Raw genomic sequence first — 21,932 nt, 5'->3', positions numbered from 1 at the left:
GACAGGTTACTGTGTTGATGAGGATGGGCTGGTTGATGAGGACGGGCTGTGGTTGATGAGGACGGGCTGTGGTTGATGAGGACGGGCTGTGGTTGATGAGGACGGGCTGTGGTTGATGAGGACGGGCTGTGGTTGATGAGAACGGCCTGGTTGATGAGGACGGGCTGTGGTTGATGAGGACGGGCTGTGGTTGATGAGGACGGGCTGTGGTTGATGAGGACGGGCTGTGGTTGATGAGGACGGGCTGTGGTTGATGAGGACGGGCTGTGGTTGATGAGGACGGGCTGGTTGATGAGAACACTGACTAGCGTTCATCTACGATCGTCTAGGCGAGCGCGTTCGTGTAATTTTCTCACCTAATTGTGTTTGTAGGGGGATGCGTTCCAGCTCTCGGGCCCCGCCTTTTGGATAAAACGTTATTTTAAATTTTCACACTTTTCCTACAATGGTGGAATGGTTTCTTATTTCCTTCCTTCCCGTTAGTGATCCCTCGATGGTTTCTTGGGTCAGTCTTGCTAGTCTTGTGGCAAGTCTCGGGAAGATTTCCCATTGTCGGGGACGGGGAAGTATGTGAAGTATATCGAGGTTCCTTTAGGCCAAGTATTGATCTTCCCAGGAACTCGCGGGTATCTCTGTACTGCTTGGTAAGCAGAAACATCAGGTGCAGAGCAACGTTGCGAAAGGTCTTGCCTTACCCTGGAATCGAACTCGGGTTCAATTAGTTGTGAGTCTACTGTGTTAGTCACTACCCTCTCCTATTTTTATGTTTTATGGTGTGTGTACTTACCTAGTTACCTAGTTTTCCTAGTGTGTGTGTGTGTGTGTGTGTGTGTGTGTGTGTGTGTGTGTGTGTGTGTGTGTGTGTGTGTGTGTGTGTGTGTGTGTGGTGTGTGTGTGGTGTGTGTGTGTGTGTGTGTGTGTGTGTGTGTGTGTGTGTGTGTGTGTGTGTGTGTGGTGTGTGTGTGTGGTGTGTGTGTGGTGTGTGTGTGTGTGTGTGTGTGTGTGTGTGTGTGTGTGTGTGTGTGTGTGTGTGTGTGTGTGTGTGTGTGTGTGTGGGGTGTGTGTGTGGGGTGTGTGTGTGGGGTGTGTGTGTGTGTGTGTGTGTGTGTGTGTGTGTGTGTGTGTGTGTGTGTGTGGTGTGGTGTGGTGTGTGTGTGTGTGTGTGTGTGTGTGTGTGTGTGTGGTGTGGTGTGTGTGTGTGTGTGTGTGTGGTGTGGTGTGTGTGTGTGTGTGTGTGTGTGTGTGGTGTGGTGTGTGTGTGTGTGTGTGTGTGTGTGTGTGTGTGTGTGGTGTGGTGTGTGTGTGTGTGTGTGTGTGTGTGGTGTGGTGTGTGTGTGTGTGTGTGTGTGTGTGTGTGTGTGTGTGGTGTGGTGTGTGTGTGTGTGTGTGTGTGTGTGGTGTGTGTGTGTGTGTGTGTGTGTGTGTGTGTGTGTGTGTGTGTGTGTGTGTGTGGTGTGTGTGTGTGTGTGTGTGTGTGTGTGTGTGTGTGTGGTGTGGTGTGGTGTGGTGTGGTGTGGTGTGTGTGTGTGTGTGTGTGTGTGTGGGGTGTGTGTGTGTGTGTGTGTTTGTGTGTGTGTTTGTGTGTGTGTAGTGTAGCGATAATCTTAGTGTCCGTCATTAAGAGAACTCTCCTTGTCTTACTAACAGGTTTGGCAACAGTCTTGCTTCTGATATCACTCTTGAAGGACCAAACAGTTGCAAGAAGTCACGCCCCATTGTCAGCCGCACCAACAACAACAACAGCAGCAAGAGCGAACCTATTAGACGGTTGGAGTGACGTCACCGACTCCAGGAAGACAGACGACGTGCCCGTCACCGCCGACGGCGGGACCGCGACGACGAGAGAGACAGATGAGGCTGAGATGGGGAGGCTGGAGCAGGCATCACCAGACAGGACCTCACGAGGGGGTGGCACCAGCATCAGCATCGGGGGGACGGTGTTTGGCACCGGTTCCTCCCTTGATACAGCCAATCCCACTTGCCTTCAGACCACCGGCGCCTCCATCGGTACGTCAGCACTAGCCGACTTAAGCAACGTCTCCGTCTCCGTCAACTTCGACGCGATCTTCGGGGCGCTGAAGCCGCTCTTCCTGGCGGCAGTCTCCGTGGCTGCCATCATTGGCGCCCTGGGTATAGCTGCTGGCATCATCGCTGCCATCAAGAGCAAGAAGTGAGTAGATATATACTTTAGCAGACTCTCTCTCTCTCGCGCGCGCACGATTTATCTGAGATGTATATAAACTGAACGGCTTCTAGTATCAGTGTGCCAAGAAAATGGAATATGCTCGAGGGAAGAGATAGTAGACTATAAACAAAAATATATATATATAAGTTCAAAAGAATATATAATAAACAGTATTAAGGCAGGGAGTCGATGCACTAGACAACTAACAGATATCAAGGCGAGGTAATGGAGCTAGAACTTTATCCTGCAAGAACAGGTGATCACATTGATGTTAGGACCTTATAGCGAGTACACACACACATTCCTCCAGTCCTCATGTCTGAATGTCTTGCACACACCCGTCACTGTCACATATTGCTGATGCGCGATGCAAGCAGGTTGTGGGGAACGAGTCTTGGAGGCGGATAACTAAGTGAACTTAAATAAATAAATAAATAAATAAATAAATGTTTATTTAGGTAAGGTACATACATACAAGAGATTTTACAAAGTTTGTTGGATTAATAGAGCTAGTACATACAATGCCTAAAGCCACTATTACGCAAAGCGTTTCGGGCAGGGTTATGCCCGAAGTTACAAGTTACAAGTTATCGCTTGTAACTTAGCGATACAAGCCAGAATTCTTGGCAAACGTATCATTAACCCTGTGGTTCTTAACCCTGTGGCCCTTAATCCTGTGAAACTTAACCCTCTGGCCATTAACCTTCATGCCTTTAACCCTCAAGGTCTTAACCCTCAGAATGCGCACATTTTTTTTTTTTTTTTGCTATTGACACCATTTTAAGCGTTTGGTCTTAATGATAACAGGCTTCTTATTGGGGGACAGAGAAGGACAAGAAAATGATGCAACCTACAACAGTTGTCTAACTCACGGGTAGGCGAAGAGAGGCATCAGGTAATAGGAAATGCTGCCCAAATGCTATTATCCGGCAGCGGGAATCGACCCCGTGACCTCTCTGCTGTGACGTGATTTCACTTATAAATGCTCTATTATCACAATATTTAAAAAGTTATTATGAGTTTCTTGGTCGGAAATAAAATTAAAAATCACATGGGAATAACTTAAAATATATTACAAAATCTATGCATTAGATATATAGAATTTCATATGAATATAAAGCTGTTTTCGAGCTCATAGGGGCTAAAATTTGGATTAAATAGTTAGCCCATATTTGGTTTTCTTTTCATGTTAAGAAAGAAAATGCAATATAAATGGGAAACTAAAGATAAATCCTAATTACTGACTTATTTTCTTGGTTAATATTATCTTGGACCATGATACATAAGTGCCAAAATTCTTTTAGTTAATAACTTTTTATTATAAGAAACAGATTTTTATCCTATTGGTAATATTAACCAGATACCCCTGTTCTTCTCGTAAGTAAAAGCCTGTAGTAAATATTCTCAGTGGTAAGGTTTCTGTTGTAAATACTCTCACAGTGGTAAGGTGCCTGTAGTAAATATTCTCACAGTGGTAAGGTGCCTGTAGTAAATATTCTCACAGTGGTAAGGTGCCTGATGTAAATATACTCCCAGTGATAAGGTGCCTGTTATAAATATTCTCACGGTGGTAAGGTGCCTGTTGTAAATATTCTCACAGTGGTAAGGTGCCTGTAGTAAATATTCTCACAGTGGTAAGGTGCCTGATGTAAATATACTCCCAGTGATAAGGTGCCTGTTATAAATATTCTCACGGTGGTAAGGTGCCTGTTGTAAATATTCTCACAGTGGTAAGGTGCCTGTAGTAAATATTCTCACAGTGGTAAGGTGCCTGATGTAAATATACTCCCAGTGATAAGGTGCCTGTTATAAATATTCTCACGGTGGTAAGGTGCCTGTTGTAAATATTCTCACAGTGGTAAGGTGCCTGATGTAAATATTCTCACAGTGGTAAGGTGCCTGTTGTAAATATTCTCACAGTGGTAAGGTGCCTGTTGTAAATACTTTTCACAGTTTTAAGGCCTGTGTGTAAATACGCAGACAGTAACTAATAATTCCCCCCCCCCCCTGACCTCCCCTTCCTACCACCCATCCCTTCACCAACCCTTCTGCCGTCCCTTCTTGTACCGTCACAGATACGGGGACTCTACGGGCTTCTCCTCGTCTGGCTACGGCAGCGGCAGCAGTTATGGCGACAGTTCCAGCGACATGTATTCTGACCACGACCAAAGCTCCTACACCGCCTACAGGGCTCTGGATAAGGCCATCTTGAAGTACCAATGATAGTTCTCTCTCTCTCTCTCTCTCTCTCTCTCTCTCTCTCTCTCTCTCTCTCTCTCTCTCTCTCTCTCTCTAAGACCTCAGCAACCATGTCACAACTTCACCAGACACTCCCAAAGTCTACACTCAAAGCTGAAACACTTAAACAAAAAAGAGTGTGTCCAGCGTATTATAAAACATGACTAGCAAATACCTGAGTTCGAGCCAGCAATAACCCAAAGGAAGAGTAACACCCAAACAGCAGAGAGAGAGTGACATTAAAACACAGGCGAGGACTTGTGTTAATTTGACTTTTTTATTCTATATTTATAAATATTTATTTATATTTAAACTTTTGAGATAGTTTTATACTATAGTTTAATTTTCACAAGAAACATTAATATAATAGGTTCTCTGAAATTAATTTATATATAATCCGAAGGAATATACCACCTTCTTTATATGTGTGAATGTATATGTAGATGTATATGTAGATGTATATGTGTAGATGTAGGTGAGTATACGTAATGAACAGCCTGTTGCGCAGTCGGCACACAAGTGACTGGTCCAGGGTTCGATTCCTGGGCAGTGTAAGACGTGTATCCTTACACCCGATCACTCTGTTCACCTAGCATTACATAGGTACACGGGAGTGAGGCAACTATCATGGTTTGCATTCTGGGAATGGTCATCTGATGGCCCTTAGGGATATCATTGACCCTGATACGAGTCAATATAGTGACCTATATTATGAAAGGGTCTACATAAGGGTTCGATAGTGTCCTTCGAGACTAGGGAACCATTGGACGGAAATAGGACTTTTACCCGAATAAAAATTTGAATTTTGAATTTGAAGACCTTATTGGTGATATTAGATCACCTGATACCAGGCTCAGTATCAGCCTGGTACTGATTTACTACTGATACTGGTACTGATCATGGTATTACAACCATGATTTCTACAACCATGACCTCTACAACCATAACCCCCCTACAACCATGAGTCTAACAACATCACTGTATGCAGTAGTTAATAGTTGTGTTGACTATGATACCAATATTTACCTCAGAGTTGTACAGTCTACAAAGTTTTTTTTATATTTCTGTAATAAATTATTGAATTATTGTTCTTGTTGAATTACACCTTGAATTGAGGCGTGTATTTATGTATGTGTGTGTGTGTGTGTGTGTGTGTGTGTGTGTGTGTGTGTGTGTGTGTGTGTGTGTGTGTGTGTGTGTGTAATTACCTAAGTGTAGTTACAGGGGTGAGAATTACGCTCGTGGTGTCCCGTCTTCCCACTACTCTTTGTCGTATAATGCTTTGAAACTACTGACGATTTAGCCTCCATCAACTTCTCACTTAATTTGTGTGCCCGTGCGTGTTTGCGTGTGTGTGTGTGTGTGTGCACACGCGTGTGCGTTACACTGCAGCTAAGGTGAGCTTTGGGAAAATTACAATCTTTAGGTAAGTAAGCGTAGCTGCAGTACTGGAACTAGTAAATTACGTCCGGTTACACACACACACACACACACACACACACACACACACACACACACACACACACACACACACACACACACACACACACACACACACACACACATCGAAAGGAAAAACAGAGGAGACACTCGAGGCGCGTTTCAGGGACCCTCACTATACGTCAGCCATGTTCAGGGACCCCTCACTATACGTCAGCCATGTTCAGGGACCCTCACTATACATCAGCCATGTCAGTAACCTAACCACTGGGGCTATAATCCTACATGTCAACGTCTGGGGATTGTCCAAACATTAACGACATGAATTGGATAGAGAAAGACCCAGGTAGACTGGACAGTTGGTCCGGGAAATGGCTACCTGGAGAGGTCACTGGAATTCAATAGCCAAGACGTGCAAGGTGATGGAGTATGAGTGACAGGAGTCCCGTACACAATGATGGGGATCTAAGCGCATTAACCATTTAAAGAAAACGGCCAATGAGTGTATATATTTAACCTCAAGCCTCACCCCAGAGAAATTACGGGGCTATTCATGCCCGTGCTAACTCTTGGGTGGCTTAATCTTCATCAATCAATCAATTGATGAATTGATGAACACATAAAGAGTACACCGACTATGTCATACTTCAAAGTGACCAGCATCAAAAACTCCTTCCATTAAGGCGTCAATCAGAACTCGGCAAACCACCTATGTGAAACCATTCTTAGACTATGCAGCGTCAAGGTGCAGTTCTCATCTCACACAGCATATAAGGAAACTAGAAAAGCTAGATAGGGTGAAATGAGGCTTGTCCCACAATTACCTACGGTGGAATATGAAGCAAGACCGAAGGAGCTAGACCTTACGGCGCTAGAAAAGAGAAAGAAAGTGGACATGATACAGATATACAAAATCCTCAGTGGAATTAAAATGATAGAAAACAAAGGAATAATAATAATAAGTAGCAACAGAAGGAGAAAGCATGTGAGAGAGTAATCCTGAAGTTTAAGAACAATTGTAAAAGAGAAAGAACTGCAAGAAAAAGTCCAAAACAACTCCAATCACAGTTTCAAAAGTAGATATAATACAAAATATTTAAGTCGGGAATCATTGCATTAAACGACCGGTGGCTAGAAAGCTGGGGTCCAAGAGCTGAAGTTTGATCCTCTTGGCACTAATAGGGGAGTACACGCAGGTGGTATTATGGCCAAATCTAACCCACTTCTCGCACCAGCCCCATCATGACCCCCTCTCATTACCCATTCCTTCCTGTTCCTTCCATCCCTCCCTCACTCACTCCCTCCCTCCCTCCCTCCTTCCCTTCATACATCCATCCCTTCCTCCCTCCTCTTCCTCCATCTCTCCCTCTCGCTTCTTACCTTCCCTTCCTCCCTCTCTCCCTCCCTTCGTTCCCTTCCTCCCTCTCTCCCTCCCTTCGTTCCCTTCCTCTCTCTCTCTCTCTCTCCCTCCCTCTCCCCCACCACTGGCCCACTTACACAGCTACAGAGCCAACCGTCCTGGCAACTAACAGACTGTGTTTCACTTAACGTTACACATGCAGCAGCCTCCTACTATGAGAAGTAACCACACACCAATATCTACGTTGTATATGCTACGGACTCGATAGGTTAGGTGGGTTGCTTGGGGTCGTACGTGTCTGGTTAGGTTAGGAGGTTATCTATCTTGAGGTTATCTTGAGATGATTTCGGGGCTTAGCGTCCCCACGGCCCGGTCCTCAACCAGGTCTTCTCTTTGTTACACACATCCCAGGAAGTAGCCCGCAGCAGCTGTCTAACTCCCTGGTACCTATATACTGCTAGGTAACAGGAGCATCAAGGTGAAAGAAACTGCCCATTTTCTTTCCGCCTCCACCGGGGATCGAACCCTGAACCTCAGGACTACAAATCTGAAGCGCTGTCCACTCAGCTGTCAGGCCCCCATAGGAGGCCCTGACAGAACAGGAAGTTGGATTTTTGACGGAGTGGCAAATCAAGGGCACGGGCTGGTTACAGAAGGGTTACATAATACTCAATACATTTCGTAGTGAGAGAACGTGCTAGCTTTAATCTCTCTCTCTCTCTCTCTCTCTCTCTCTCTCTCTCTCTCTCTCTCTCTCTCTCTCTCTCTCTCTCTCTCTCTCTCTCTCTTTCTCTCTCTCTCACACACACTGACAAGTAGGGGAAGAAAAATATATAAGACTGACAGACAGGAAGATAGTTAGATGAAATAAAGGAAAATTATCGAGAAAAAAAAACAGAAAGACAAGTTACGGGCTATTCATGCCCGTGCCACCTCTTGAGTGGCTTAATCTTCATCAATCAATCTAACAAGATTCAAACAGATGACCCTAAAGATGCAGGAGACAAGGTGCCAGAGCTGGAGAGAGCGGGGCCGGTGACCTGAGCTCCGACCCCAAAAACCAGGAGAACACGAGGAAGAGAAGGAGGGAGGGTGTGAGGGAGAGAGAGAGGGAGGGGGGTGTGAGGGAGAGAGAGAGAGGGAGGAAGGGGGAGTGAGGGGGGAGGGGAAGGGAGAGCAGAAGTGTGACAAAGGTCCGAGCTGGCTGGCTGGCTGGCTTCCTACATAAGGTTGCAGTCAGGTGCGGAACCAATCAGTACTCCGTGTGGCCGCTGGCGTCTCAAGACCTGCTCTTGGTGGGGTTTCGACTTCGTCTGCCTCCGTCGTAGCCAGCGATATTCACGCCCACAAGCACATGTCCTCTGGCCGCACCAGCCACCACCAGTCCTGCTAATATGCACTCCCGTGGTAAGGTCACCACAACGTTCGTCAGCCCGTGGTAGAATACTCAAGGTGTCCGTGATAACAATACTCAGAAGAGCGTTCGTGATCGCTTGATAATACTGAGGGAAGCGTTCTTGAACGACAGGGATAAAATCATGGGTGACAAAATGTTTCACGCAGTGATAAGGAAAAACAGTAATGATGTGATACCATGCTTGTGTGTGTGTGTGTGTGTGTGTGTGTTGGGGTGCGGGGTTCAGTGCTACAGGATAAGAGTTATACTTGAGGCAATTCGATTTTTGTTTGTCCCATTAATCATATTAGTGTTTTTGCCTCGGAGCGCTTCCTCTAAACTGCCTGTTCCATTGATGTGCCAGTCACAGCTCTCCCCTCCCACACCTGAACCCAACTTGACCTATCTTAATCTAACTTCTGTTCTGATTCATTACATTAATTACATTATCTACAAAGTTTGATATGAGTTAACTAATATCATATTTTAGGTCGGTAAGGTATACTAGGAACAAGAGGGGCGTTAGGGATCGACCCTTGCGGTACTCCACTCACTTCCTCTTTCATATCGCCTGTCTGGCTGTGACCCTGTGGCCTGCTTCTTGAAAGGGACTCCTTAACCTAAGAGCCCTTTTCTCCAGATATACCAGCCTGCGTCCCTACATTGAGCAGATATCTTGTGAGAAAGTGTAAACAGCTTCCCGACCATCAAGGAAGATGTAGTGTGCCCAGTCATCTCTCTCTTTCTCTCTCTCTCCTGTGTGATTGGTGTATCTTGCCGTGAAACTGTAATATGTTGGTTAAACTGGGTTTCCCAACACGGACTCCATTTCGATGTTTGAAGACACAATTCAATTGTTAGAAGTGTTCTGCGAGTCTCTTTCAAATGTCTCACTACCATCTGGCAAAGGATGCTTGTCAGTAATTCCGGTCTGTAGTTCAGTGTCTCCCTCCTTTCTTAAATATTGCCACATTAACCGTTTTCCAAATCTCTGCTAGTTTCCTCTCCGTTCTAGCATTAGTGCGGGTGTTGAAGTTTTTGTAGATAAGAAGTAATATTAACTTGTTTGTCTCATTAACAGGAGCAGGAGCTGTCTTGCTTCTGGTATTTACTATAACGGAGCAATCAGCTGCAAGAAGCCAGCTCACATTAACAACAGTAACGGGAGACACAGCAGCCCCAGCAACAGAAGCAAGAAGCCTTGTAGATGGCCGGACCCCCGTCCCCGATCACAGCATTGTGGGCGAGGGGCCGCTCACCGGCGCTAATATCACGGCGAAGAGGAAGGCAAACCCCAAGAAAATGAAGGAAGGAAAAGTGGACGAGGCCTCAGAGTTGGACGCGAGGAGAGAAGACCGAGCAAGCGTGTCCCTTGGAGAATCTCTCTTTACCTCCGGCAACAACCTCGCGACGACTCTCCTGAACTCGGGCACCTCTCTAGGAGGGATCTTTTTCGATTCCGGCCTCAACCTCGATGGGAATAAGTTTACCAACGTAGACGGGACACAGATTTCCAGCGCCGCTATTGGCACACTTCCCAACTTCGACACCGTCTCTGTCTCCGTCGACTTCGGCGAGCTCTTCGTGTCCCTCCTTCCGGTAATCCTGGCGGTGATCATCGGGGCGGAACTTCTGGCTGGTGGAGGTATCATCGGTGCAATTATCGGCGGCATCATTGCCATTGTCAAGGGCAAGAAGAAAAAGTGAGTATATAACATAAAGAGGATAGACACTACTCTATCATTCTCTCTCTCTCTCTCTCTCTCTCTCTCTCTCTCTCTCTCTCTCTCTCTCTCTCTCTCTCTCTCTCTCTCTCTCTCTCTCTCTCTCTCTCTCTACTTATCGAGCTATTAAAATTTTTGAGTTAGTTGGCATCACATGGAGCCTAAATTACTGATACGAGGTTTGGGTGAACATAGGCAACTCGTGCTCAGGCTATGCTTGTACAAGCTGCTGCCAACCCCATACACACACACTCAGAAATTGTACAACACTTCGTATTCAAAAACGATATTTTCCTCAAATATAAATTAATATTATTATATATTAGAAGTGTGTGTATAGTTTGGCCCTAAGTTAGGTTCAGTTGGCAATTATTTGCATTTGCCGGACGTGGGTGAAGCATTTACAAACGTACAATTCGAACAGACGAATCAGCGAAGCACTGTTCGAGAAAAGTTCGAACGTAATTAGTTGAGTCCAGCCGGTAATAAACAAAAGCCAAAGTTCATTCCATGCACCGGCCAAACCCCCAGTTTATGAATGAAAAACGGTTTACACACGACTCACAACTGATGACGTTCGAACACTTCCGGAACAAGTGCTTCGCAGACGAATTTTGTTCGAACCACAACGCAGTAAATGCTTCACCCACGTACTACAAATACAAATAATCGCCAACAGAACCTAAACACCTAACCTAACCAGTGCCTAAATATGTACAATATGCTAATATATAACAATATTAATCTACATTTGAGAACATTTCTATTTTGAATGAACAGCATGTTAACATTGATGAATGCGGCTTTGGGGTCGACCGCTGGATGGAATGGACTTGTCTGAGGACGAGTTTGAGTCGTATGCAATTTTTTTTTTTTTTATTCATAAACAGGGGGTTTGGCGACTGGGCTAACGAGCATGTAATATCAATCTATCAATACCTTGGATATTTAAATGCTCATTAAAAATATAGTGCTAAATGAAATCAACGAAACGCTATGCGTGTTAGTGGCTTTGCAAGAATGTAAAAATATCATCCTAATGTAATCTCACCAACACCATTGTACCTTCTTGTAAATAAAATATTATTATTATTATAAATCTCAGGACCTGAGATTTGACACAAATGTTACCCCGTAATTTTACGTTTTCTTTTGTAATCGAACTTATAGAAAATGTAATGTTAATATGGATAACTAGAGAAAAATATAAGATACGATCTCAAATTTATTTTGTATGTTGTAAATATTTTCACAGTGCTAAGATGTCTGTTGTAAATATTTTCACAGTGCTAAGGTGTCTGTTGTAAATAGTTTCACGGTGGTTATGTGTCTGTTGTAAATATTTTCAGTGCTAAGATGTCTGTTGTAAATAGTTGTACAGCGCTAAGATGTCTGTTGTAAATATTTTCACAGTGCTAAGGTGTCTGTTGTAAATAGTTTCACAGTGTTAAGATGTCTGTTGTAAATATTCTCAAAGTGCTAAGGTGTCTGTTGTAAATATTTCTAAAGTGTTAAACTGTCTGTCGTAAATAGTCTCCCAGAGGTAAGTTTGTTGTAAATATGTTCTCATATATCTAAGACTTGGGTGCCCTTTCATTGAAAAAAAACTAACTCTCCCCCTTCCCCACCCTCCCTCCCATTTTCCCTCCCTCCATTTCTCCCTCCTTCCCTACCCTCCTCCCTCCCAACCCCCATGTCCATCTCCCCCGGGGCCCCCTTCTTGTACCGTGACAGATACGGGGACTCTACGGGCTTCTCCTCGTCTGGCTACGGCAGCAGCAGCAGCAGTTATGGCGACAGTTCCAGCGACATGTATTCTGACCACGACCAAAGCTCCTACACCGCCTACAGGGCTCTGGAGAAGGCCATCTTGAAATACCAGTGATAGTCGCTCTCTCTCTCTCTCTCTCTCTCTCTCTCATCAACCACTACACCCATGACCACAACATCACCCTATACAACCGCGGCCTGTACAACCTCGGCCTCTACTAGCATGATCTCTATAAGCACGACTTCTACAGTAACCTGTAGAACCATTTCCTCTACAACAACAACAACTATATGCATGTCCCCTACAACAACCATTACAACTATGACCTCTACAACAACTACAACCATGATCTCTACAACAGTTACCTCTATAGCCAATATTTGTATAATAATCCCATATATATTAGTAATCAATTATGTTTGTAATAATAATATGCATTTATGATTTTTTAAATTATATTTTGCCCCGAAGGGCGAGTTTATTGGGTATGTTCACTCATCCTGAGTGAACAGAACGCTGCGAGTTAGCAGCGTCACTCATCCTGTGTGAACATATCGAATTAGCAGTGTCACTCATCCTGTGAGTGAATATACCGAATTAGCAGCGTCACTCATCCTGTGAGTGAATATACCGAATTAGCAGCGTCACTCATCCTGTGAGTGAATATACCGAATTAGCAGCGTCACTCATCCTTTGAGTGAATATACCGCCATAGCAGTCACTCCTGTGAGTGAACATACTGCCGAATTAGCAGCTTCACTCATCTTGTGAGTGAACATACTGCCGAATTAGCAGCTTCACTCATCTTGTGAGTGAACATACCGCCAAAGCAGTCACTCATCCTGTGAGTGAACACACCGCCATAGCAGCATGTACAACTCCCCTCAATAGGAAGAAACCAGCTAGGTTGTTCCTTCTATAACTTCTACCCAGACGCAACTGGCACCTAACCGTCTCTAGTGAACAGATAAGATCATCAAACTATGTAAAATGGCTGTACAGTATATTAAAATTACATATTTATTAAATAAATTATAGTTATTTTCGGGTTTTATTGTGTTAAATCTACATATAAGTAATGTACAAATATATGTATGTTTGAATTAATTTCTATACGTATATATATATATATATATATATATATATATATATATATATATATATATATATATATATATATATATATATATATATATATATATATATATATATATATTCACGTATTTAGTCCCCTAACTAGGCATCTGCTCCTGGTAGTGGTGTCTCTTAGGCTTCAAGTTTCAGCCCAAGAGCCATACTCCTTCCAGGAACCCGAATAATGTAGTTTCCAGGAAGTTGACAATCGGGGCCACGGAAATTACAGACGCACGTACGCAGACACGCAAAGGGGAGTTCAACGGTATAAGGTTCCAGGAGGTCTTTGTGGAGTTCAATAATGGAATCTCCTGTTGAACTCAACAAGACGTTCCAGGAGGCCTGTGAGGAACTGTTTCCTGGAAATATGGATTTCAATCGAAACGGCGCAACGAATCGTGTTTTTCCTCCATAAAATTCAATGTAGTGGGGGATGTGCTCCTCAGAAAATATCAAATTGCGTCCAAAACGCACAAAGTAAATAGGGTGGCATATATTACTAATACAATACAGCTGTACTTACCAAAGACAGCAGCGGAGAGCTTGTGTTGCGGCTTGAAGGGGAATAAGTCACTGAAGTGTTACTCAGACAAGGAAACAGGACAAGCATGCCTTTTCCTTGACTGCAACGATGTTTAAAGTGTTCAAACCACCCATTGCTTGCTTTCCTGCTTCATTATCAAGAAGCTGATTGTCTACGTCATCTTGAATCCAAACACTTAACATTTTTAAAAACAAAAAAACCACTTTAAAACTGAACGTTCTGCGTTTCATAACATTTGCAGCACTAAATGAGGTCATACACCCAGCACTTAATGAGGTCATACACCCAGCACTTAATGAGGTCATACACCCAGCACTTAATGAGGTCATACACCCAGCACTTAATGAGGTCATACACCCAGCACTTAATGAGGTCATACACCCAGCACTTAATGAGGTCATACACCCAGCACTTGGCCTTATACTCTCAGCATTCATAATTAATGCTGTCACAGTCGTCGGAGCCAGGCCGAGAAAGTTGAAGCAATGAGCACACACTGAAGCTTCAAACACATGAAAATCCTTCACTTTGACCGCTAAAACTGATGATTTTCAAAGTTGTCTTTGGCTTCGAGGCGCCTCTACCACTTGACGGACACTTTTCACTCACGATTGCTACGGGTCACTAAAGTTTGACAGCCTTAAACGTAGAATAAACATGAGCGTGGCTGGACGCGTGCAGCTTGAAAGGTAAACAACGAGGGAGGTCGCTTAAGGTCCGCCACGCCCGCGGACCTCAGGCGACCTCTGGGTCCTGTCGAGCGAACATTTATTCGCTATTAATTTCAAATTCCTCTCATAAATACTGTAAAAAATTATGTAAATATGATTTATTATTTGTATATCGAATAGTGGTCGTAAACGTTTACTGGATAAAAAAACGAAAGAGAATAAATCGAGGGAATGGTTGGACAAGTATCTGAGTGGCGGTGATTGGACAAGTACCTGAGTAGCAGTGATTGGACAAGTACCTGAGTGGCAGTGATTGGACACGTACTTGAGTGGCAGTGATTGGACAAGTACTTGAGTGGCAGTGTTTGGTCAAGTACCCGAGTGAGTTTGACTGGATACAAATACCAGCTGCCTCGTATGGACGAAGAAACTCCAACACTGATTCCATCATTCTCACGTTCTTATGATATCAACAAGAAGTGGAGAGGTTCCAAAGAGGGAGAAGGACGACGGTAAAGATGAAGACAGTAGGAAAATGCGTAATTATGCGAGAATAAAGTGAGGGAAGAAAGCAAATATAGAAAATGGGTTGAGAGAAGTGGAGGAGGAAAACAATGCAAGCGAACAGATACACATGCAAATAAACAGGTGTATGAAACGATCAGAGGCATGAAGAAACGATAAGATAAACAAAAATACACAGACTGACAGATACACATGCACACACACACACACACAAACACACACACACAGAGTACACCAGTTGATTGACAGTTGAGAGGCGGGCCCAAAGAGCCAAAGCTCAACCCCCGCAAGCACAATTAGGTGAGTATTCACACACACACACACACACACACACACACACACACACACACACACACACACACACACACACACTTGATGTGGGTTTTCCCCGTCGAAGCCTACATCAGGAGGATAACCTCAGCGGCATATGCCAGGTTGGTCAACATATGAACGACCTTTAGAAACTTGTGTAAGGAATCATTCAGAACCTTGTATACCACGCATGTCAGACCAATCCTGGAGTATGCAGCTACAGCATGGAGTCCATATCTCGTCAAGCAAAAAATTAAATTGGAGAAGGCTCAAAGGTTTGCCACCAGACTAGTGCCCGAACTGAGGGGCATAAGCTATTAGGAGACACTAGGGAATTAAACCTGACGTCGCTGGAAGACGTTAAAGGGGACATGATCACCACATACAAGATTCTCAAAGAAATTGATAGGGTAGATAAAGATAGTTTAACACAAGGGGCACACGCACTAGGGGACACAAGTGGAAATTGAGTGTCCAAATGTGCCATAAAGACAAAATAAAGATTTTTTTAGTGTCAGAGTAATAGACAAATGGAATGCATTATGAAGTGATGTGGTGGAGGCAGACTCCATACACAGTTTCATGTGTAGATATGTAGAGTCCAGTAGGCTCAGGAACCTGTACATCAGTTGATTGACGGTTGAGAGGCGGGACCAAAGAGCCGAAGCTCAACCCCTGCAAGCATAACTAAGTGAGTACGCTCGCAGCTGAGTGGACAGCGCTCGGGGGTCGTAGTCCTAGTGGCCCGGGTTCGATTCCCGGGGGAGGCGGAAACAAATCGGCAGAGTGTCTTTCACCCTCATGCCCCTATTTAATAAGTCATTAACCGGACTACGGGCTGCTTCCTGGGGATGATTCGTGTATTAGAGAGAAATATATGTAGTAGATATAATAGAGGAAAAATAGATTAGTTAGAAAGGCGGGATCCAAGAGCTAAATACCTTGATTCTGCAGACACAGATAGTAAATACACACACACACACACACACACACACACACACACACACACACACACACACACACACACACACACACACACACACACACTCACGCCACGAGAGACTGGTAACTACAAACAAGCAAAGAGTGACGACTGATGACCCACATCTAGTAATAAAGCTTTTCATAGCTTTCCTGACCTTTCCTGACCCGTAGACACGTCACGGGAGGGTCATGGCACGAGCGACGCCAACCTCGCCACGGAGACCCAAAGACCCATATATGTGTAATGTGTGCTAGAAACTTTCAATGAAACTTTATTACAAGAATTTGTCTTAACTCCAAATGAGTGAAACTTTCCCTATCCTCATCTGCGAGATCCTTCCGTTACCGCCATCTGAGGGGGACGAAGACGAAGAATATGGACTACAGGAGTAGAGATGTTTATGTTGGGACTGTCTTGGATGTTGAGCCCTTCCAGTACTGCTTCTGCGTCTCCCTCCGAGTATCTATGTACTCATTCCTTGCTCTTTCGTGTAATGTGTGATTTTCGTCCGGTGTGTGTGTGTGTGTATTTCCTACACATACAATTTCGCGGTCATTTACAAAACCTGGGAGACGTAACCGCTCCCGCGATGATATCGAGCCGGTGCTAAACCAGACGCCGAACAGCGTGTGAGAGAGAACTCGGCGTTCAAGAGTAATTGCCACAGTGCCCAAGCTGGAAGCAGTACCGGAAGAAGACAAGTGGAGGGAGTGAGATAAAGAGATGGGAAGGAGGAGGAGAAAGCAGCATCAGTAACGGATGAGGTGAAGACCTTAAGAGATGGTGTTCTACCGCTCCAAGGCCCGCTGGCAGCAGCAGCAGCAGCAGCAGCTTTGCTAGGCTGCTTTCCAGTACCTCCTGCCCTGCTGGCTGCCTGCTTCCTCTTGGCTGCCCTCCCTTATTTTGGCTCCCTGTCTCATGTTGGCTGCCTGTCTCATGTTGCCTGCCTGTCTCATGTTGGCTGCCTGTCACATATTGGCTGGATGAGAAACTATTGGATATAAAAACAACGTTTCAGAAGCACACGACGAGTCACAATAAAATAACAATAAAAATAAAACGTTTATTCAGGTAAAAGTACATACATACAAGATGAGTTACAAACAGAATGTTAGATTTCTAGATATAGCTAGTACATACTATACCTAAACCCACTAAGACGCACAGCGTTTCGGGCAAAATAAAGTGGCTGAGAATATGATGACCAAACCCCACACCAGAAGATGAGGAGACGTTTCGGTCCATCCATTATCAGGTTATCTGATGACCACACGACCACACAACATTGTAGAGCATACATGGGAATGATGATAGATCATTCCCAGTTAAGACAAAATCAGAGGCTTCATGCAGTAACTGGAGATTCAGGCGGGCCTAAGGAATGTAAACAGTTGCTCAGTAATATCCACAGGTTAATATGTCATTGACGGAGCTTCGAGGTCTCAAAAATATGAAATCTCACAAATAAGGAACTCATAAGTTTCTGAGATACATATTAATTACATATGCATATATTTACATTATATTTTAATATAATACATTAATACATATTAATATTTATTAATAATATATTTATTTTACATATTAATATTAATGTAATATATATTAATAATACTTTATTATATATTCATATATTATACATTAATTTTATCCGTTTTGGAAAGAATCCAATTTGTATAAAAACGGACTTAGATAATAGGAAAGAATCTAGCATCCTTTTGCCTAAGATAACCTAATATATTCCTTCTGGGCCAAGGTTAGGCTAGATTAGGTTTGGTTAAGCTAGGTCTGGTTATATTCAAATTAAGTTAGGTTAGGCTAGGTTGTACTTAGAATAGATTAGGTATACTTGGTTATGCCAAGATTAGGTATACTTGGTTATGCCTAGATTAGGTTAGGGTAGGCTTGGTTATATTTAATATTAGGTTAGGTTAGGCTTGGTTATGCCTAGATTGAATTAAGTTGTTTTTAATTTCAATTTTGCAACATTTTAATATTTTTGTATTCACTTTTTTCTTTTTTGCAACATCGTATTTTTTCATAAATGATTTAGTTCCAAACCGAACTTTTCAATATGTAAATATAGTTGTAGTTCAAACATTAGGATTGGTTGGTGTGTGAAGCCTCGCGAGCGAGCGCTCTTCAGAAGAGATAGCCTAACAAAAAAGGTAACATCCCACCAAATACATACCTGCCATGCAGCATCTCTCCCGGATGCTGCACATCTGGCCATCAAACCATTTGTACACCTGAATGCACAGAGGAGGTATGTCAGTTTCTGGGCCCCGCCTTTTAGTTGCTACTATTCTATTAATGATGGGAAATGCATTCGAGCTCGACGCAGTAAGGAATTCAACGCAGTATGGCATTTCTATACTCGGTTTCGGGATTGACCTGTTCATCAAGAGCAGCACTTGATCATAAATTGCCCTTAGATAATAGATTTTCATGAATTGACCCTTAATAGCATCTGCCTCACTGTTAAACTACAGACCTAAACAAAGGTCTGACTCAAGAGAAGATCCAAAGCAACATTCCTTGTCACCGTGTCATGACATTACCAAAAATGAACCCCGAAACATCTGAAAACGGTAATTTGCCAAGGGAGTCCCACTTTTGTCAACAAACAAAGAAAGGGGCTCCAACGACTCCCTCCCACGGGTTAGTATATTACCTAAACCACATCATCAGTCTTAACCTGTGGGAGAATATGTTCCAAAATATTCCACATTTTAGGATTGTTCGTGGAGTTGTTCGATGGTTGAGCTTTCTTCTGAATATTTCTGGACGCCACAGTCCCGACGAGCTTACTACTTCGAACTTTTGTTCCGAGAAGCTGTTTCTAAACAACAACAAACGAGTCAAGAGTCCAGCAGGCCGCGTCGTGGGTCGGGAAGGAGGGAAGCACATCATTCCTCACCCGGACCTCCTTCATGCCTTCTAAAGTCCTTCTTTCATGCCTTCTAAAGTCCTTCTTTCATGCCTTCTAAAGTCCTTCTTTCATGCCTTCTAAAGTCCTTCCTTCATGTCTTCTGAAGTCCTTCATGCCTTCTTCATCCTCAGCTTTCCTATCCTTAATATTAGCTTCAATCTGTACACTTATGGGGCGACCTAGTGGATATTTTGGGTTTATTATATCACTGTCCGTCAAATGGAACCTGCAACTGACAATCCTGGTTCAGTACCCGGGCAAGACAGAAACAGTTGGGCACGTTTCATATCATCTGATGGCTCTGTTCACCTACCAGTAAGATAGATACCCTGTTGCTAGATAATTATAATGTGGGCTGCATCCTAGGGACGTAGAGAGGGGGGGGGGGTCAACACAAGCCTAAGCACAGGCTTCTTTCTCACCAACGTCGACCAGAAGCGTGTCACTGGGAGGGGGAGGGGGAGGCAAATGGCCTGGATGGTCGCCCCTCGCCCCCTCCCACAGCATGTATTTATTCTAACATGGTATATTGTATTAGGAAGTTCCCTTCTGCAACTTTCGCCGACCTTGATCTGTTTATATCAGGTCCACTGTGTGACGGCTACAGTGTTGCCCTCATTCTGCGACCACTTGCTGCTGCTCCTGCGCCTGGTATCATGCTCATTATGCCTTTTTTTACTTGCTATATTTTCTTGTCTGGGTGTTCTGGTGTTCTCCGGTGGGCTGCTGACTGCCGCGGCCACTGCCACTTTACCTCGTAAACTTCTGCCACAAAGTCTGTAAGTTTAGACTTCCTCACTTGCACTTCTTTATATTTCCGTCCATATGCTTTATAATGATTGAGGAGCCTCCGGGACACCTTGCTTGTGTGTAAGTAGCACTGTTATTTATGTGCTACTTACTGCTACAACATCAGGGCGTGTTTCACAGACCTTGTAGCTGGTTCTCGCGGAAATTCCGTCAATATTGGCAAACCAGATGTAAAGGTACAGGCCCTCAGCACGGAGAGTGCGCGCCCCTTCTGTGGACGTGATCCAGATACCTAGAGAAAGGAGAATATGCTTGGCCCCCATGTTCCAGTCACAACCTGTAATATGGAGTTTTAATGCACGAACGCGCACACACACACACACACAGAGGCGGGACCAAAGAGCCAGAGCTCAACCCCCGCAAACACAACTAGGTGAGTACAACTAGGTGAGTACACAAACACACACACACACACACACACACACACACACACACACACACACACACACACACACATTCAAACGTCACAAGAGTTCTCTGGGAAGTTCCTGTTAAAGCAGGCATCAGAGTCACTCCATTGCCTCAGAATGATTGTCACTGATATATCACGTCCCAGTGATCTGACTGGGGCGTAAGAGTGTGAGCGTCATTGCCGTGGGCCCGAGTGTGGTCAGGTTGGCTATGAAACCTAAATTGGCCCCCTGTTTAGGGGCTTCAGAAGCTCCCAGACAACTCAGTGGGGTTCTGGGTTGGTTAACTTTGTACCACCTTGGCCGAGCGGTTAAGGCAGGCGTCCAAGCCACTCTATTGCCTCAAATTGATTTTCATATGTATATATATTAGTATATTTTAGTAGCAGTATTTCTTTTAAACATATTTCGTTGAAAACAACAGAAAGTTTTAAATTTATGATTCTAGCACGAATTTTCTCGATATTCCTTATGTTTTTCTTCTCTGGAGCAGGAAGCTTTGACAAGCAACACTGAAATAATTGATAGATACAATGACAATAGAAGATCAGTGAAGCGTTGCATATCAAGATATCTAGACCAGTAATCAATAACCAGTTAATACACAATTACACTCTACCCACTTCAAGACCCCGAGCCAACGCAGAAACAGGACCGAATGACCCTGCAACAGGAACAGAAGCAGCCTGAAGAACATAAGCTGTCAACATGTCACACTCTATGTTGATACATTTAATAACTTATTAATATCCCACATGTAATGTTATTCATCCATATGTCACCTAACCACCTCGGCATAAGAAGATATAACCAGGTGCTTAGCACAGTGGAACACAGCACCGTTCTTGTGCCAGGTAAGTACACTACGGGCTCACCATAGCCCGTGCTACTTGCCTACCTCCTGTGCCAGGTAAGTCCACAACGGGGTCACCATAGTCCGTGCTACATTGAACTTTTTGTTCCGAGTAGCTGAATCTAAAACAACAACAACAACACAGTAGAATTTGTCTTCGAGAATGTGAGGTGTGACAAAGTAAAAATTAACTTTTGAAAATAAATTTTTAATCTTCCTGCCCCAGTGAAGAAAAACATAAGGAATATCAAGAAAATTCGTGCCAGAATCATAAATTTAAAACTTTCTGTCGTTTTCAACGATATATATATATATATATATATATATATATATATATATATATATATATATATATATATATATATATATATATATATATATATATATGTCATTAAACACAACAGCATTGTGACTATTATTAATTTTCTTTCGGATATTTTCCCTTCTACACAAATATCTTCTACCATCTGGAGGATGAAGAAACACTAGATCACTTAATCTTTCCATTTTATTGCTCGACGTTTCGACAACAATGTGACATCTTCGGGAATATACGTCATACACAGAAAACACACGTATACTAAGCTTACATATAGTAACATATGTATTTATAAGTGTGGTCACGTCACTGGTTGATGGGGT

General features: G+C 43.6%; 2 protein-coding genes across 3 annotated transcripts in view; one reads left to right on the top strand and one right to left on the bottom strand.

Moving 5' to 3' along the window:
* The window catches only part of LOC123746012 (uncharacterized), a 129,770-nt gene that overhangs the window by 64,543 nt on the left and 43,295 nt on the right, over positions 1 to 21,932 (bottom strand). The window contains exon 1 of one of the 2 annotated variants that reach the window (XM_069314181.1): positions 13,772 to 14,095. The exons of the other annotated variant lie outside the window; for it this stretch is intronic. Coding sequence (XP_069170282.1) covers positions 13,772 to 13,858 — 87 coding nt within the window. The 5' untranslated portion in view covers positions 13,859 to 14,095. Of the gene's footprint in view, positions 1 to 13,771; positions 14,096 to 21,932 lie in introns of those variants that run through there. 2 annotated transcript variants of the gene reach the window in all.
* On the top strand, positions 1,618 to 4,408 carry LOC138357419 (uncharacterized). Its single transcript, XM_069314269.1, has 2 exons — positions 1,618 to 2,170; positions 4,261 to 4,408. The coding sequence occupies exons 1-2, from the start codon at positions 1,863 to 1,865 to the stop codon at positions 4,406 to 4,408; spliced, it is 456 nt and encodes a 151-aa protein (XP_069170370.1). The 5' UTR covers positions 1,618 to 1,862.

This window comes from Procambarus clarkii, chromosome 78 (assembly GCF_040958095.1).
Source record: "Procambarus clarkii isolate CNS0578487 chromosome 78, FALCON_Pclarkii_2.0, whole genome shotgun sequence".
Classification (NCBI taxonomy): domain Eukaryota; kingdom Metazoa; phylum Arthropoda; class Malacostraca; order Decapoda; family Cambaridae; genus Procambarus; species Procambarus clarkii.
Note: the sequence above shows the minus strand (reverse complement) of the source record. Positions and strands in the feature narration are given on the sequence as shown.